The sequence below is a fragment of the Pinus tabuliformis genome, chromosome 7, assembly GCF_031772625.1.
Source record: "Pinus tabuliformis cultivar Carrire ecotype Pingquan chromosome 7, CPIR1, whole genome shotgun sequence".
Taxonomy (NCBI): Eukaryota; Viridiplantae; Streptophyta; class Pinopsida; order Pinales; family Pinaceae; genus Pinus; species Pinus tabuliformis.
Genome location: NC_142293.1, coordinates 568,333,528 through 568,352,464, shown reverse-complemented (window position 1 = coordinate 568,352,464; position 18,937 = coordinate 568,333,528). Strand labels below are relative to the sequence as shown.

Sequence of the window (18,937 nt, the reverse complement as noted above, 5' to 3'; positions counted from 1 at the left end):
GAAGAGAGGCCAATGGTTGTCTTTGGGCCGCATGTGGAGGAACTTGATCCTTCTACTGCACCATTTTATGTGACCCTGGTGATCCATGATCTTTTATTACACAACTGCATGTTGGACTCCGAAGCCTCACACAACCTCATGCCATTAGCAGTAATGGAACAGTTAGGTTTGCAGATCACCAGGCCCTACAAGGACCTATACTCCCTTGACTCTAAGAGGGTCAAGTGCTTGGGAATGATAAAGGATCTGGTTGTGAACCTAGCTTAGATCCCGGTGAAGAGTGTGGTAATGGACATAGTAGTGGCAGACATTCCCCCTCGGTTCGGCATGCTCTTATCTAGATCTTGGGGTTCTAAGGTGGGGGGCTCTATTAAGTTAGATCTGACTTATGCCACTATCCCTACATTTGGAGGTGAACAGAGGAGATTGTACAAAGAATCCAGATTTGTAAAAACTGTGACCCCAGCTAAAGGCTCAGAAAACTCCCCAGTTCATGGAAAAGAAAGCAACCTCTCCTGCCTATTTCTAGAAGAAGATGAGACTATCCTAGAGGAAACATCAATGCACCTAACAAGGCAGTTAGAGCACCAGCATGCAAACGAAAACAAAATATGGAAGTTATACTTTGACGGAGCAAATTCCAAAGAAGGAAATGGAGCAGGAGTACTGTTAGTATCCCGGAGGGAAACCTGACACCCCTCTCATTCAAACTGGAATTTGAGGCGACTAATAACGTGGCAGAATACAAGGCATTGCTCCTAGGATTACAATCGGCAAAGGATATGAATATTGAATGCCTAACAGTCTATGGAGACTCTGAGCTGGTCGTGAGGCAGATCAGAAATCAGTGCCAGGCCAAACACCCCAGACTAAGGACGTACCGGAATGAAGTGTGGGATCTAATTGATAGTTTCTCCTTGGCCTTTAATATACCATTTCTGCCCAGGGAATAAATAGAATGGCAAACTCCCTTGCTGTCGCTGCAAGCACTTTCAAGCCCCCGCAAAATCCGCTCCTCAAATATGAGGTAGAAGTCAGATACAAACCCTCAATACCGGATAATGTCAAGCATTGGCAGGTATTCGAGGATGACGAGCAGGTGAAAAGATTCATAGAAGTCATTGGGGAGTTCAACCACTCCACCATCGATCAAGAAGAAAAGAAGCAGATCAAGAAGCCACGAAAGACACAGGGGTTGGGCACAAAATTTTGCAACTGAAAGGGAACACCATCCCTCGTGGACTTGTCCCACTGGAAAGACTTTTTAATAAAGACGACATAGCCTCCAAACAATTGGCTCCTGAGATGGACGATCAAGTAGAAGACTGCAACATCGGATTGGAGGAGGAGCCCCAGATGATCAGGTTGTCAAAAGGAATCCCCTTGCATTGTAAACAAAGGTATTTAAATCTTTTCAAAATCTACAAAGATGTTTTTGCTTGGTCTTACGAAGATTTGAAAGCATTTGATACTAACATCATACAGCACAAGATTCCTTTGAAGAGCAGAATAAAACCATGCAAGCAGAAACTCAGACAGATAAATCTGCTCTTACTCCCCTCCATTGAAAAGGAGGTAAGGAAGCTGCTACAGGCGAAGATCATAGTACCTTTAAGATACTCTGAGTGGGTAGCTAATTTGGTCCCTGTCTGAAAAAAGAACGGAGAGATAAGGCTATGTGTAGACTTTCGAAATCTAAACAGGGCGTCTTTGAAAGACAACTACCCGCTGCCCAAGATGGATAATATATTGCAGAAGGTGGTTGGTTCAGCCAGAATGTCCATGATGGACAGATTCTTCGGATACAACCAAGTGGCAGTTCACCCCGAGGATCAAGAAAACACTGCTTTCACCACCCCGTGGGGAACATTCATGTATGCTCGCATGCCTTTCGGGTTGATAAATGCAGGGGCCACATTTCAGAGAGCTATGGACATAGCCTTCATAAGGGAGCAAGACAAATTGGTGGTAGTCTACTTGGACGACATCACAGTATTTTCTAAGACTGATGAAGAGCACATCCTCCACTTAAAGCTCACCTTTGAGAAATGCAGGAGGTATGGTCTCTCTCTGAATCCTAAGAAATCTCAGTTCGCCCTGAGTGAGGGGAAGCTACTTGGACACATAGTAGTGCATGAAGGAGTAAAGATCGATCCTAAACGAGTCGAAGCCATCAGCCATATTCCTCTGCCCAGGAATAAGAAAGAAGTCCAAGCCTTTTTGGGGAGAATAAATTTCTTGAGGCAATTCATACCCAACTATGCAGAGATAGTCAAGGGTATTACAGACATGCTTAAGAAGGAGAATGAAGTCAAGTGGAGCCCTGTCCCCCGCGACTCTTTCATTAGAATCAAAGAAGCTTTGGTTGAGGCCCCAGTGCTAGTCAGCCCCGACTACTCAGTGCCTTTCTACATTTTTTCTTTCTCCTCTCCGCATACTATCGTTGTTGTGCTCCTACAAAAAAATAAAGAACGTTATGAGCAGCGCATCGCCTTTTTCAGCCAAGTCCTAAGGGATGTTGAGCTGAAATATAATATACTAGAGAAACAAGCCTATGCACTAGTCAAGTCTCTGAAGGCATTTCGTATGTATGTGCTGCAATCGGAAATCACAGCGTTCGTCCCAACGACAGCAGTCAAGGACATCCTAGTGCAGGGAGACAGCGAAGGAAAGAGGGGCAAGTGGATAGCTAAAATACAAGAATATGAGCTAGAAATAAAGCCTACCAAGCTCATCAAAGGCCAGGGGTTGGCCAAGATTTTATCTGAATCCAACTGCCAAGCTCTAGGGATAAACCTGATCACAGAGGAAGGCAGACCAGAGGATCACCAGAGCGGAATTAAAACATCTAAGCAGAAGATCTATGCCAAATATGAGGGATCGCCCTGGTATAAGAACATTGTTCATTACCTCTTATTCCTAAGGAGCCCGTTGGGGCTGGATAGATCCAAATACCGAAGTCTGAGATTGCAAGCGCAGAAATATATCATATCCAATGGCCTACTCCATTGGAAGGACCCAGTGGGGCTATTACTACTATGTTTGGTAGAGGGAGAAACCGATAAAGTAATTGAGGATTTCCACAGGAGTTTGTGGGGACACTATAGCTGGAAGACCACAGCACATAAAATCCTCAAGGTAGGATTCTACTAGCCTACGTTGTTTGGAGATGTTTATTCCCAGGTCAAGTCGTGCCAGAAATGCCAATTGTTTGCTGAGAGATAGAAGTTTGCTCCTCTCCCCCTGATTCCAGTGCATGTGGAGGAACCTTTTAGACAGTGGGGACTGGACTTCATAGGAGAAATAAACCCATCATCCAGTGGCCAACACAAGTGGATATTAACAGCCACTGACTATTTCACCAAGTGGGTAGAGGCCATCCCAGCTAGAAATGCTACAAACTCAGTGGTGATAAAATTCATGGAGGAGAACATACTATCCCGCTTTGGTTGTCCTTTCAAAATTATCACTGATAATGCTCAGGTCTTCAAATCTGCCAAGTTCACCAGTTTTTGCCAGAAGTTTAATATCATCATCGGGCACTCCACTACCTATTTGGTTGAGTCCTTAAACAAAACTATGGTGAGGGTGTTGAAGAAGACCATCACCATGAATCAGAGGAACTGGGACTCCCAACTGAAGTTTTCTCTATGGGCAAACTGAGTAATGCCTAAACGATCCACTGGGAAATCACCTTTTGAACTACTGTATGGAAAGGTTGTTGTCTTCCCGATCCAATTAGTAATGTCGGTGGTGAGATTACTACAAGTAAAGGAAGAGTTGAATGCCTTGACTAGAAGGATAAATCAACTGGTGGAGCTTCACGAAAGCAGAGAACAAGTGGGGACCAAGATGTCCAATTACCAACAAAAAATGAAATCTCTATTCGACAAGAGGGCAAAGGACCGACCTCTTCAGCCAAGAGATTTAGTTCTCAGGTGGGATGTCCGACGGGAAGACAAAGGAAAACATGGGAAATTTGATCTGCTATGGTTCGGCCCCTTCAAGATTGCAGAAGAGAGGGGAAAGAACACTTACCTACTTGAAAACTTGGATGGTGAATTGTTGGAACTGCCAGTAAATGGTCAGTTCCTCAAATTTTATTTTCAAAACTAGAGGTATCTGTTTTACACTCATTGTAAATACCAGTGTGTGTGTATTGTAATTGTTATTTGAATTTTTTAGTTTATGATGGAAAAAGTCCATTTTCACAGACTTATATTTTGTTTGAGAATGACTCCATCCCAAATGGAAGGAAAGCTACTGGTCTGCAGGCTCTCAGCACCTTTCCAGCGAGGCACTATCCCCAGTTGGTGCCAATGTTGTTACTCACTACATTGTGGGTTTCAGTTGGTCAAGGTTGCCTAAGGGCAGTGAAGTTTGAAGCCACATTCCCAGGTCACGGTAGATCTCAGGCCTTAATTGGACCCTCTCCAATGCATAGTGCTCAGAAAGGGCTTTCCAACCATGTATGGAAGTCCGAAAATGGACTTCTAAATCATAAGATATGGCCTGTTGAAGTCACCCATGGATAGCCAGAAGACAAGGAGAAAAGACTTAAAGAAAATCGCAAGTAGGGGGTCCAAGAGCTAATCTCATCACAAATCGGCTATCGGCGGGGTCCCGGGCACAGGCTCATGGTTTATCGATGATTCATGGTGCTGAACGCCGATATCGCAGTCCCGCATCCCGCATATCAACAGCCCAGCAATCCCACAATATAGGTTTACTGGTGATTGGCTGGGGGGTACCAGTGAAAAACCTTGCAGGGTTGCGATTCTGCGATATACTGTAAAATCACCGAGGAAGGCCAAAATCATTTTACAAAGGAAATCTATGCAAAATAGGGACCAGCGAGCCTTCTTCTCTCTCCTCCACGTGGCGGAACGGCTTATCGACAATCGGCGGTGGGCAATCCCGCAGTCCTGCATATCTGCGATGTCGCATTCCCCAGTTCCGCATCCCGCAACCCCGCAGCACCGCGACCCCGCAGTGTCGCGATCCAGCATCTCATAACTTCACAATAAATCCCGCATATCGGCAATCGGCGTGGCGGCAGGGTTCTACCTATAAAAACCTTGTGGTATCGCCAATTTGCGATACAGTGTTAAATCGCTGGGGAGGGGCCGATTCTATTTAACAAAGGAATTCACGGAAAAACCAAGGTCGGGCAGGCCATTTTCTCTCTCCTCTAGGGGGGCCACGTCGCGCAATATGACTAGTCCTTATCGCTGACAAGGCAACTGACGTCATCAATAATGTGGCAATACAGAGGACACTTGGCATTTAAATTCGGCAATTTCAAGGATCCTATGCGGGCATTTTCGGGTGACACGTGTCACCAATCACAAGGTGACACGTGGAAGTGATGACGTCACTCCCACAGATCGGCGATCGCACAGGTTAAAGTTCTCCTCCACCCCAGTCTTTCCCGGCCTGTGATTGCGATAAGCGGGGATCCTCCCAAACACGATATATTACGTGATCGGGCCTATAAAGCTCCCATGTCCAGACAGCCGACCAGCGCTGAGAAATAAGGTAAAAGGCCCCCTCTCCGGGGTTGCGATTGCAATATCTTTAGTGGGCCCAATCCCGCTGATCGACGATCGCAAATTATAAAGAGAGACACCAAATGTAAAGTGTATCAAGCGCCGAGATGCGTATTTTGTGTAACAAAGGAAAAAGGCCCCACGAACAGGACCCCGAAGGCCTTAGTGCCCGAGGTATAAGCCCCTAATTATAGCCCCCGGCCATATGATAAGAAAAGCAGAAAGGGGTTAAACCAAAGGGGGCCAAGGAGCATCAGAGCCCGTCGTTCTGCAACGCTTTCAAGAGTAAAAGTCTCGTTGCCTTACAATCCCGATAGCATGGTTCATGGCTCTTAAGGTGGATGGGTCGGTAGTTGTGGCATTAAAGTAAGTATGACACCAAGTGTTGAAGATAATATGGGGGGCTCAGTAAGATTTAATGGCTCGTCATGGAGCCTCACTCCTCTACACAGCGAAGGATCGCCGAAACAGGCACTTACAGTCAACCCACTCCATACTCCACAGAACAAGGCATCCAAGCAGTAAAGGCAGAAGCGGCGGGTCAATTGAGCAGCACAGGAGGCCATACCATGAGCAAATTACAGCCTGAGGCAGAGGCGATCACAGGATGGGCACAGAGACTTTTCATTTACTTTTATGTCTGGTTGTTTACTTATTTTTGTCCTGTAACATGCCTTCCTTCAATGTGGTCATTAATTCCATAATTTTTTTGGGCCACAGAGCAATCACGGTCGAGACACATAGTCAACCTGACAGTTCAGACTCGGCCGAAGATATTTTTGTTGTAATGAATGTCCATGCGCACCTCTCCAGAATAAATAGGAGGAAGCAAGACTTCATTCAAGTTCAGAAAATTCTAAAGAAAATTCTACATGTAATTTTCAGACTATATAACTTCAAGATACAAATCTTTCAGAATATGAAGAAATGGTGGTGATTCCCCCTTCAAGTATTACAGTATGTTATCCCTCTGTTAAAACCCATTATGTTCATGTTTCTTCTCTGATTTCATGCAATCACAACTGTTAGAAATATTTCAAGACTTCCTCATAGATTCGTTGGTATCAAAATGTTATGCATGTGCCTGTAAGTTCCTCACAGATTCATTTGTATCGACATTGTTAATGCTAGTGCCTATATGGATTATTGAAATTATGTCTTTAAAGGTTGCTCTTCATGAATCATAACACACAGCCTCTCTTTTGCCCATTATATCTACTTCTAACTCAGATAAGTATAGGAATTCTTAAAGCTGCAAGCTCTATGTGTTAAAGCATAGAATTCTTGATGTTGTAAGCTCCATATGATGAGTTACTCCTTCTCCTTATCCTCTATCATTGCTCTACAAAATCTTATTAAACTGTAAGTCCTTGGACTACTCGGCCTCCACTGTTTTATGCATATTTCTGAGATTTGTATATGGGAAGAAGTACCAAGAAATTCATGTCTTACTCCTTTAGGTGAATGAACCAACCCAATATATATATAGATATATAAGTGAGGTCTCCCTTTACTGAGAATCATTTGAGACACTCCTAATTTAGATGTGCCCAGGCACTGGTCTTGTAAGCAATCTGAGGCCATCTCTGGGAGCTAAAACACATGTAATCATCTACGAGAGTAAATATAGACTAGGTTTTCCTTCTAAAATGTCATTTCTCCAATTCTTTCTTTTTCTTGCAAGATAATGCATTATTAACCTATTTGTAGAAAAAATAGATAAATACAATATATGACGTTTCAATGAACATTTCCATTTTTCGGGGGTTGTATTTCCAATCGTACCCATTTCAAAAACATCCAGGCGTTTTGGCGGTTCGTGCAACTTAGCTTCTAATACACCTTTTACTTTTCAATAATGCGTTGATAATGAGCAGTGTTGATAATATCAGTGATATTTCGCGAAATATCACATGATTTTCAAGCAAACGATATTTCAACAAGTAAATATCATAATATTTTTGTTTTGAAAATATCGCGATATTTTAAAAACCTTAGCTTAATATCGTTGTTGCTTTATATGTTTAAAAATCTGAGAAAAAATAAATTAACAAAAAAACTACTAATAATAATAAAATAAATAAAAATTGATATTTTTGCCGATATTGCCGAAAAGATGTTTTAAGGACCCTCGTTGATATTTTGCCAAGAACGATATTATCAACACTGATAAGGAGCATAGCTCAGGTGTCCAATCTTGCTTTTAATAATATAGCACTTATTTGCCTCTTAATGATGAGTCGGCTTCTCACTCATCTAGGCTAAGACATGCAAGGGTTCCTTTATTATGTGATGGAGCATCTAGTACTCAAGAACCGAATGATGGTTAATGACAGGGGTATAGCATCTTTTGCATTTTAACATTTCTTTTTCTTTTATTGTGGCCATCTTATGTTTTCACCTTTCTTTTAGATGCATCAACCTCCATGGAAAAGTATTAGCCCTAACTCAATGATGTGGATATGAGGGTGCAAATCCCAATGAAACAATGATAGCTAACCAGAAGGATGGATGTGAAATCAAGGGAATGATGCGGAGTGTTAAGTAAGGGAGGTTATGGACACACTACTTCAATCCAAGTTCTCCAAGTCGTGTCCCTCCTATAAACCTAAGGCCTCAAAGGAAGTCCCAATAAACTAGGGCATAAAACTAACCTCCCTGGTAAAGTGAGAGAACAAGTTTACAATCAAGATTGGTCAATCATCCAGATCACCCCTTTATCCATGTTAGAATGCCCAAAACATTAAGTAAAAGCATATGATTGCAACATGGTTAAAGTACTTTTTCAACTAAAGAAATCATGCATGGAGCAGCTCTCAAGCATACATAGTCCTGCCCGGTATTGGACCACATGACCTGTGGGACCAAACCTCCTCACGTAATTATTGGACCGCGTCCTCAGGACTTGCAAAATGGTTAAAGTACTTGCCGAGTGGTGACCCACCTTCTTTCAAGAGAAATGTGGTATGGTGAGAGGTGTTTGACCAATGCAAATTGCGGAGAAATGTGACATATCATCATATATTAAGCAATGCATAAGCTTGCTGGTTGACTAGCTGTCCATCATAGGATTAAAAAAATTTCATATGGTGTTATCCACTTTTGGTGGGTATACAAGTACCAACTGCAATCCATCTCTGAACCAAAACTACACAAACAAAGAGGCTCTAAATGCCCTCTAAATACCAGAAAGAAATTAATAAATTAAAGAAAAAAAATGCTACAAAAAATAGCTACATGTCATCAAAATCATTGCCTATCTTGATATCCTCATCATCAATATCACCCTCTAAGCATTAAAATAAGACAAAAAAAGCTTAGCATGTCAAAACAATATATTGTTTGTGTAATGGGTACATTTTTACTAGCGTCAAGATAAAGGAGTTCAACAATCACTACCACCAACATATGTATATATAAAAGAGTCCGACCCTTAATTAAATGCTAGTTTCATACCCTCATACATGACAATCAAATCGAAATGTTGCATTGCCCCAAATCCTGAAATCCTTTAAACTGTTAAGTCTGTTGGATTTTTTTTTGGTATCTAAAATTCTACTTTCTCCATATGAAATCCAATGAGGTTGGAACCACTCTCAAACATCCTGAAACAGTTATTTGCCCAGGCACTTAGAATCCCTTCTAACACTTTGCAATAACACTGAGCTACACTCCAAATTGCCTGACAGCTCCAACTTGTTGAGTGATATGACAAAAAAAGAAGGCACTTTGAAAAATAAAACAATGATAACAATAATAATAATTGTGACTTTTTTATAAATTGCGTGATATTTATTTCAAGGAAAAATTTGTGATTTTCTTGGGCTAAAAAATTGCTTGCCCAAAATATCAAGATTTTTCATCACAACACCGAAGAACTGATGATGTTATCAACACTGATCAAGAGCACCAGGCCCTCTATATACCATTATATTGACCAAGAATACAAACAAAACTCAAAACTAAAACATTCAATGCCCCATTTTCCCTTGTATCTCTTACTTATTTGACCATTATGAAAGCATAATTGTAAATGCAAATTTCGAACTTTAAAGAGAAATGGTAATAAACTAAAGAATGCTTCACACTAGGGGAAGCAACAGACAGATTTTGAACTGATTTCAACTCTGACATCTGCTCAAGGATGAAGACAAATAACATCAGCATTGTGTCGCTACTTATAAGACATAAATTGGAAACAAAATACCAAAACACTTTAACGAAGCAATGTTTTCACGTGAACACATAAGGATCCCTGAGAAATGGGTCACTAATGATAGCAAGCAAGGTTACAACGGCAACAATGTAAATGAGCAACCAGTAGACAGGTAAATACACAAGTGGTAGGTAAATGATATGAAACAGTAAAAGGGTACATATTTGTGAAGATGAGGGCACAACCTTTCCTGAAGCTGTTACCCGCTCTCCATTGTTTAGTTTAACATATTTTTTACTTCGCTGCATGCAAAATTAATCCAAGAATGACCTTGTTAGAGTTCAAGCATGAAATGAAACTATAAGATAACCTTCTTTCCCATACCACCAGAAGCAACAAAAGAATAGGCATATGGCAAAAACATTAAAGCACAGAAAGTAACAGCATCAATAACTAAAAATTCAGTACCATATACCTTGTCCCAGTGGTATGTTGATTTCTGCTTTTGCAGAGCACCACTGTCATCTGCAACAAGGTCAAGAACAGCTGCATCGATCCTGTCAGCAGAAAAGAACTATGAATCTGCAAAAAGAAACTAAAACCAGAAGAGACTACACACAGAACCGTATTAACAGAAATTACTTGGAAGGCTAATCTAACAAAATACAAGTGATCAACCAAACATTATTTGGAAATATACATTTGAATGAGTTTTAACGTTTGGCCCTTGAATCCAACCTCCAAAAAAAATTTAGATATTTACTCATATTTCCCAGTGTTGCAAATATCTCTGGTCTCTCCCAAGCTGTTCCAAATCTTCAACGTTGCTCGATTTTTCTGAGTTTTTTCATATCTGAATTTATCCGTCCTAATTTCTGGCCAATATTTTCCTGAATTGCTGATTTCTCAAGTTGATGGCTGCTGCTGCAAAGCAGGCCTGGTGCAAAGCCTCACTGGGCAGAGCAAAATCTTATGGCAACAAGAGAAACGGTTGCCACTGTCACCAAAGCAATGTTCCTCCTGCTTTTTAGTGGTACTCAATCACAAGGGAGGCTTCCCTAGATCACCTAAAGAATATTATAATGCTATGGAAAATGGCAATGAACAAGAGGTCTATAATATTGGATAGAGTACCGGCAAAGCATAGAGAGGCCTAGATGTTCTATACCAACATTCAAATACCCTACGCCTAGACCAAAGAAAGGGCTGCTATAAGGTAAGGTTTGATTGATATGCAGCCAAGAAAAAGGCCTTCTAAGGATATTCAACAATAAAGGGAAACAGGCCTTCCAATAGACACTAGGATTAGGGCCAGAAAATTGACTTTTATGGCTGTGAGGTATGCATAAACTGCAAGAGAGGGATGACGTCAGTCATAAATAAGGAAGATTTACCATGCACAATACGAGATTTTTCATTTCTATTATTTGTAGATGCAATTCCTAATTTATAAACCACGACCATCCAACACAAATTCACTTCTATGCATCAAATCTACCCTAGAAAACCTAACATCTAAACCTTGATGTCTAGGAATGGGAGAAAGAAGATAAAATTCAATAAAAATTATAGAAGATCAACACAACAAAGATTAGTGCCTTCTCATACAAGGGTTTAATGGAGTATTCTAGGCCAAAATTTCATGGGAAAGATATTGGAGTAAGGGGGGTAGCTAGGGCATACACTTTTGAAACCCTAACTATTATTCTTGTGAGGGGAGAAATTAAATATAGCGAATGCAAATTCAAAGTTTCCCTATAGGCCTTAAGGATAACAATTTTGCATGCAATAATGTAACAAGATTTCAACATAAATCAAGCATTTAGTCATGGCACAAATAGAAACCCTATTTTATACATTCAATATGAACAATATCAATGATAAACCATTAAACTTACAAAAACCTCCAAAGAAGCACTTCTTTCAATCCCGGAATAACATCTTGATGCAAAATATAACCTCCACAAGAAATGCATACCATAAAAGATTGCATCTTGCTCATTGTAGTGAAAATGTCTAATTCGAATTCTCTTTGCAGAGAAGAGAATACAATGTGTGAGGATGAAAAAACGAAATGAGGGGAAACTCTATTTATATGAGTTTAATCTCCCTCATTTCTACAATAACACAAGTAAAAAACCCTAATTAAAAGGTTACTCTTGACTGTTCCACAACAGAGAGGTTACAAGCCAACATCGTAGTTTAAAAACATAACCAAAGATGCCAAAATGCCCACATGTGTGGTAGAAAATGACTACTCAACTATGATGCATCCTCCAAATGAGTTCTAAATGCCACAAGTAAGTGTCAAGTGGGATAACAAGTGCTCCATACTTGGAGTAACTCCATGTCCATGGGAATGTCTCCAAAATACTTACAAACGAAGATGTCATCACCATGTTGTCGGACATCACCCTCTAAAAAGAAAAACTAGTGACATGGCACTCGCTAACTCACGCATTGGACCCAAAGTATCATGTGCAAGCCCTCCCCTATCATCACAAGGATAACCATCATCATCTAGGCTCTAAAACAAAAAACACCAATCAAACAACGTCAAGGCCAGCCTAGGGGTGTCTTACGTCAATTGGGCACATCATCTATTTATCCAACACCAAGCTTCATAAACTCAACATTTCAGCATCTAGGGCTACCTCGCAGTGTCAAGTACGCGGGGGAATCATCAAGTAACCCAATGCGCTACGTTGGGTAGGAAATGTTGCATCATAATCATCATATTTGTTCTCTGGAATGGGTAATATGACCTCTGGAGTGTTGGTGACAAGGAGAATAATCATGTCTCCAAGGGCCTTTGTTGTTGTGACAATACCACTTGACAAAACCTTGCTCAAAATCAAGTGAAATCAATAATCACCAATCATTAGGGACAATAACCATAAATGCATCACAGTTGACCACACCTAACGTTGGAGGAATGGTAATACTTCACACAAAGCTCACCTTCAAATGTCTAACTAGATCAAGTCTTATAAGCAAGTTACATCCTTATGATAGGGATGGTTAGATGGACAACTCTATTAGATGTTTCCAACCCCCAAGGGGAAGTAACAGGTCCGAAGTTAACCCATCAATTCATAGGTATGTGTGAAAATTGTGGTTGTGGAGTAGGATAGACTTCAAGCCTCAAGGTAAGGTGCCATAGCCAAGTGACCAGCTAATGGAGGTCCAACATCATGAGTGTATAGAAGTAAGGAAGGAGAAATCATGGAGGCATGAGTTACCCATTTCCTCAGACTGCTTATTCCATTCCTCATGTGCACCTTTCACTCCTTTATTAGTTGCTTTGATTTGGGTGCACAGCTAGGGATCCCAAGGTTGCTTTGAGATTTTTCATTGTTAACCCTTTAGGATGAGTCAATTTATCGCTCAACATGGTCGGGACAATATAGGACTTCCTTTTACAGATGAAGCATCATGCGCTTGAGGACTTGGGTGACGACTAATGAGGGGGTAGAGCGCATGCAAAGATTTTTCCCAAGCGTTATTTAAATTTCAAAGCCATCTTTTGCATTTTATATTTTTCTTTTGGTGTCGCTTTCTTATGCTTTTACCTTTAGTTTGGTTGCATCAACCTCTAGGGCAAATGTTTCTAGCCCAGACACAAGGATGAGGACAAAAGGGTGTCAATTGACTACTAGCCCAAAGAATTGAGATGAATAAAGGGAAAGACAGAAAGAATTAAGGAAGATCTTGGACACACTACTTCAAATAGTGTACTTCCTAGATCCTAAGGCCTCAGAGGTGGTCCCACTACACTAGAGTCAAAGACTAATCTCCTAGGTCAAGTGAAGCAACAAAAATATAGTCAGGATCAATCAAACATCCAGCATGCCACTTCATCCAAATTATAGTGCCCATAACATTAAGGCAAAGCACATGATTGCAAAATGGTTAAAGTACATATCGATGAATGACCCACCTTCCTTCTTGAGGGAGAGAAATATGACCGGTAAAACCAAAAAAAAAAAAAAAGGTGGAGGATCATGACATCATGTTATCTGCTGATCAAACAGGACTATTGGCTAGTTCGGCGTCCAAGGAAGAGAAAAGTTTTCTCCTATGGGTTACTCAACCTTTGGTGCGTAACAATGACCACTAGCAATCTTTTGCCAATGCCAATTTTTGCAACATTGTTATTCACAATAGCAGCCCCTCAAATGAAAGCAAAAATGGCCATAAAGAACTATTAGGTTGCACAAAATTTGGTGTCAACTAGCATTAGTATGTTGTGAAGCACCTCTATCATGAGTTTTCTCAAGTTCCTTAGAACATGTGGCCATCACATGTTAGATTGTCATTGTGATCATAATCATAAACCCAACCTGTGTAGATTTGCGGAGAAGAAATTCCAAAATAGATTACTACGTTTTTATTTCACATCCTACATAATTCCTCTTCCCCACAAATTTTTGCTACCATTTATCTAAAATAACAACCATGTCAATTATACATTTTAGTTCTTATTTTGCTCATATCTATCACTCTTCTAGCTAGCTTTCAGAAGCTCAACGTAATTTATGTTAGTTTAATAAGCCAATCAATTTTAATGGTAACTCAACCTTCTTTTCGCTTTAAGAGCTCTAGTGTTCAATGGTAATTTCCTAATCTGGTACAATCAGCTAGAAGGTTTGATATTTTTCTATCTCGATAATCATCTTATACTACCTTCACAACAGTAATATTGCAAATATATCATACCAAACTCATTGAAGCTATAGTCGACATTCTTTGCCCCTTCCCCTTGTAATTTTTTATCCTACTCACCAAATGCCTAAAGGAAAAATGCAATCGTACTTTCATATGTGGAAATTTCCTGGAATTCAAAATTCAATGCAAAATCAAATCACTCATGCCAAAGTTTGCTCACTTCATCATTATGAGCAACAAATACCGAGGGAAGTGTGGATGACCCAAAGTTGTTAAACTTATACAACCTTGTAGAACCATCAGCAATTCCAGTAGCTAAAATCTATCTAGGATCTCTTAGGTCCTTAATTTTTGGGCATAAGCAATTAACTATGCTAATTACGTAGTAAATCGCACTCCTACTAAGATTTTAAAGAATATCACTCCAAAAGAAGCATGGAGCTCAATTAAACGAGATGTAAGTCACTTTCGTGTTTTTGGAAGTGAAGCATGGGCCCATATTCCTAATGAGAAACATAAAGCCTTAGAACCTAAGAGTGAAAAATGTATTTTTATTGGATATTCTGAAGATGTCAAAAGATATACATTTGTTCCACTTAAGTCCAAAAATGTTATCATTAGAAGAGATGTAAAGTTTGCTGAAAATATATCGGCCTACGAGCCTAGTTCGGCGGATGTGCCACCTCTCTCTATCCCTTCTACTTCTGAAAATATTTCTTCTTCAGATGATGACAACGAGGATGACAATCCTCCCCCACCTTCTCAGGATCCTCCTTCAGCTCCTCAGCTTCCAAAATGGGTCCGTGCTACTCGAGATGCAGCAGGTGCTCTTGCAGGTGATCCTACAGATCAACGACATACACGTTCTCAGTTCGATAGAGCCTCTTCTTTACTGGCTCAAGCTTCAGCGAATTATGATCCTGACACCTTTGCAGAAGCTTCAGGCCATCCAGATTGGGACGTAGCTATGAATGAAGAATATCGTTCATTATTGACAAATGATACATGGGATCTTGTTCCTCTTCCAAAGGAAAGAAAACTTGCTAGATGTAAATGGGTTTACAGAACCAAGTTTGGACCAGATGGAAAAGTTGATAAACATAAAACCCGTCTTGTTGCTAAGGGCTTTTCACAAGTTGAAGGCATTTACTATAATGAAACCTTATCCCCTGTTGCCAAAATGAACTCTATCCACCTTGTTCTTTCCCCGACTGCCTCTTTCAAATGGGAAGTCCATCAGATGGATGTTAAATCTGCCTTCTTGCATGGGAACTTCCACGAAGAAATCCATATGGAACAACCTCCTGGCTTTATACAAACAGAGTCCAGCCTTGTATGTCAGCTTAAGAAATCCCTTTATGGTCTCAAGCAAGCCCCTCAGGCTTCGTATGCCAAAATGGATAGCTTTCTTTTAGATATTGGCTTTTCTAGGTGTCATTCTGACAATATTGTCTACACCAAGAAAGTGGGTAAGTATCTTATCATTCTTGTTCTTTATGTTGACGATCCTATCCTTACTAGTAGTGATCCCAACCTTATAAACCAAGTGAAATCTAGCCTTAAAAAGCAGTTTGAAATGACAGACTTAGGACACTTGCATTATTTTCTTGGTCTTCAAGTCTTGCAATCCAAGAAAGGTATTTCCCTTTCCCAGTCCAAGTATGCCTGTGATCTTCTACGCCACTTTCACATGGAAGATTGTAAGCCAGCCCCTTCTCCCTTTCAGTCTGGACCCAAACTTTCAGCCACTTGTACTTCCCCTGAAGTTGATGCTACCTTATACCGTCAGCTTGTAGGAAAACTTTTGTATTTGACCCATACCCATCATGACCTTTCCTTTGTTGTTGACCTTATTGCTCGGTTTATGCAAAACCCACATGAAAGTCATTGGAAAGCAGCTAAACGAATACTTGGTTATGTTCGAGGTACAATTCAATTTGGGATTCATTACAGTGCAGAAGCATCTCCTCTATTGGTTGGTTTCACTGATTCTGATTGGGCTGGTGACCCTGTTGATCGGAAGTCTATTGCAAGTTATGTCTTCACTCTTGGTTCTGGACCTATTACATGGGCTTGCAAGAAAAAAAGTGTCATTTCCCTTTCTTCAGTAGAAGCAGAGTATCGTGGCTCCGTAGAAGCTAGTAAGGAAGCCTTGTGGCTTCGCCAGATCCTATCAGAGTTTGGTTTTCAGCAGCAACATCCGACTACACTTTGGTGTGATAATCAAAGTGCCATTCAACTATGCAAAGATCCAGTCCAACATCAGCGCAGCAAACACATTGAACTACACATGCACTTCATCAGAAAGCTCATTCATGACCATGTCCTTGAAGTGCAATATTGTTCAACCGATGATCAAGTTGCAGACATCTTTACAAAGCCTCTCACAAAGGCGAAGTTTACTAAACTTCGATTTATGGTTGAAGTTCAGGAAGTTGTCACTAAGGGGGGATAGGCTCTAATACCTCCTTCCTTCTCCTATTGTGTCATATTTGTACATCCTTCAATCCTATCCCAAGTTGTTCTTAAGGGGGGATGATAGGATATTCTGACACATAGGAAATAGTTAAGTATAACTTGGTCTAGTGTAGAGTTAGGTCAAGTGTGTTTCTTTACTATGTACAGTCATAACGTACAATCCGACAGTCACGATATGTTCTAGACATGAAGTGATCTGATGGTTCAATCTCTCCTCGGTATTACCAACACTTGATCCGTTGCTTAACACTCGATTGGTCCATGATCTCTATTTAAAGAGCATGGAGAGTCATTTGTAGGGTAACCATTCACGAGAGAAGCTTATGTAAATTTTATTACTTCTATTAATAAATTGCCTGAAGTGGTCGCGTTGGCTCACGCTATCGATTGTTTCCCTCTTTGAGGGTTTTAACCACGTTAAGAATATTGGTGTATTGATCTGTGATCTGTTTGTGAGCGATGTCCTTTGGTGTTCTGTCTGAGGAACTTACCCTATAAATTCCTACACATATCAATTAACGATTAGCCAAGGCTTGGAATAGGGGGTCCAAAGGGGCTTTGAGAGATTCTACGCAAAGACCTACGCACTCTAATGCCATAAACACTTAAGAATATGAAAGGATTCCAACACACAGTCCTCAGAATCTGAACTGCTCGTTGGATGTGTGTAAATGAGTGCCTGGAACCTGTGAAAGCAGAACAACAAAGAAAGAAATCAAGCTACAGAGCTTCGACACCTTCAAATCATGGGCTCTCACCACTCAATCCACTAAACCGCCAAGTCTCCTAAACCTTCATTAAACCAATATTGATTATGCTAAACATTCACTAAATTGCTATTGATTCTGCTAAGCCTTCAATAAATTGTTGTTGAGTGCACATGGAGGGTCTAAAAGGTGACTCAGTCAATTTGTAAAGGACCCTGCCAATTCGAGCTGGTTTGGTACTACTAGTATGTCTGCACTATTGAATTTTGTAGAAATGATTGATCTTCCTAATAAAGTTTTACCCTTCCTAATATATATGTGGATTCTAAGTTAGCATCAAGTCAGCCCCAGTTAAGGGACACACCAATTCGGCTAATTCAACATTTATATATTTGGCATTCAACCTCCTTCATTGTGGCATAATTCATATCACAAGAAGGACAAATACTGAGGCAAATTAGAAGGCCAAATTTATGTTTGAAGAAGACCTAGTTGGAGGGAAACTCTGGACGGAAATTTTGTACTATTGTTCATGAATGGAGGGTTGGTCAAGCCCTAGGAATTTCCAGGTTGTTGGGTTTTTCCCTGGATAGGATTTTCCCAACATAAATTTTGTGTCTCTTGTGTTTAGTTGTCTCTTTATGATCTTACTGGCTTTATTGTTTTTATTGTTGAGATTTTCTATGTATAATTGCTTAATGATGAGTGTGACACAAGATAGATTGAAGAAGAAAATCATTGGAAGTAATTATCAATCTAGAAAATCTTAAAAATTCAACATGGTATCAGACCTATGGTGAAAGAGCAGCCTTGAAGAAGCCCTAGTCCAATTTTGGTTACAAGAAAGATGAAAAATATTCCAAAACAGAGGCCAAGATCATTTTTTTTATTTTTTGTGCCCTAAAAGATCTATATTCTGCCTATATTCTATTCTAGAGGGAATATTCGTCAAAATTTTAGGACAACGTACGAGGCCTCAGGTGAGCTGAGAAGGCCTCAAGGCCTGTTCGAGTGGGCTGAGAGGGACCTCGGGGCCTTGTTACAGTGGGTCGGGAAACCTCAGTAGGGCCGAGGAGCCTCAAGACTAGGTCGGAGCCTAGTAGAATCAGCAAAGGGCCTCAGTCCGAGCATCAAACGCCGAAGACTTTTAGAAAGTGGCCAAAAGAAGTCCAAAATATCTGTCTGTGGAAAAGCCAACAAAGTCATCTTTCGTGCATGAGGTCTACTAAAGTGTGTTTTAACTCTTAGATTATGGAAGCCATTGTACATAGGAGAAGGGATGTTGAAGAATCTAGGGTAAAGTAGTGTAGTGTCATTCTTCGTTACTTGATAACAATTTGTGGAGTCTTTTTACTTTTTCTAGTTAACTTAATCTTCTT

The 18,937-nt window shown here is 40.4% G+C and overlaps 1 protein-coding gene across 2 annotated transcripts in view; it reads right to left on the bottom strand.

Annotated features, from left to right (window-relative positions):
- The window catches only part of LOC149248691 (putative DEAD-box ATP-dependent RNA helicase 29), a 211,009-nt gene that overhangs the window by 61,139 nt on the left and 130,933 nt on the right, over positions 1 to 18,937 (bottom strand). For both annotated transcript variants that reach the window (XM_089458516.1, XM_089458517.1), the window contains exons 8-9: positions 10,181 to 10,262; positions 9,951 to 10,007 (exon numbers count right to left, since the gene is read on the bottom strand). In XM_089458516.1, the coding sequence (XP_089314642.1) occupies positions 9,951 to 10,007; positions 10,181 to 10,262 (139 nt within the window). The remainder of the gene's footprint in view (positions 1 to 9,950; positions 10,008 to 10,180; positions 10,263 to 18,937) is intronic.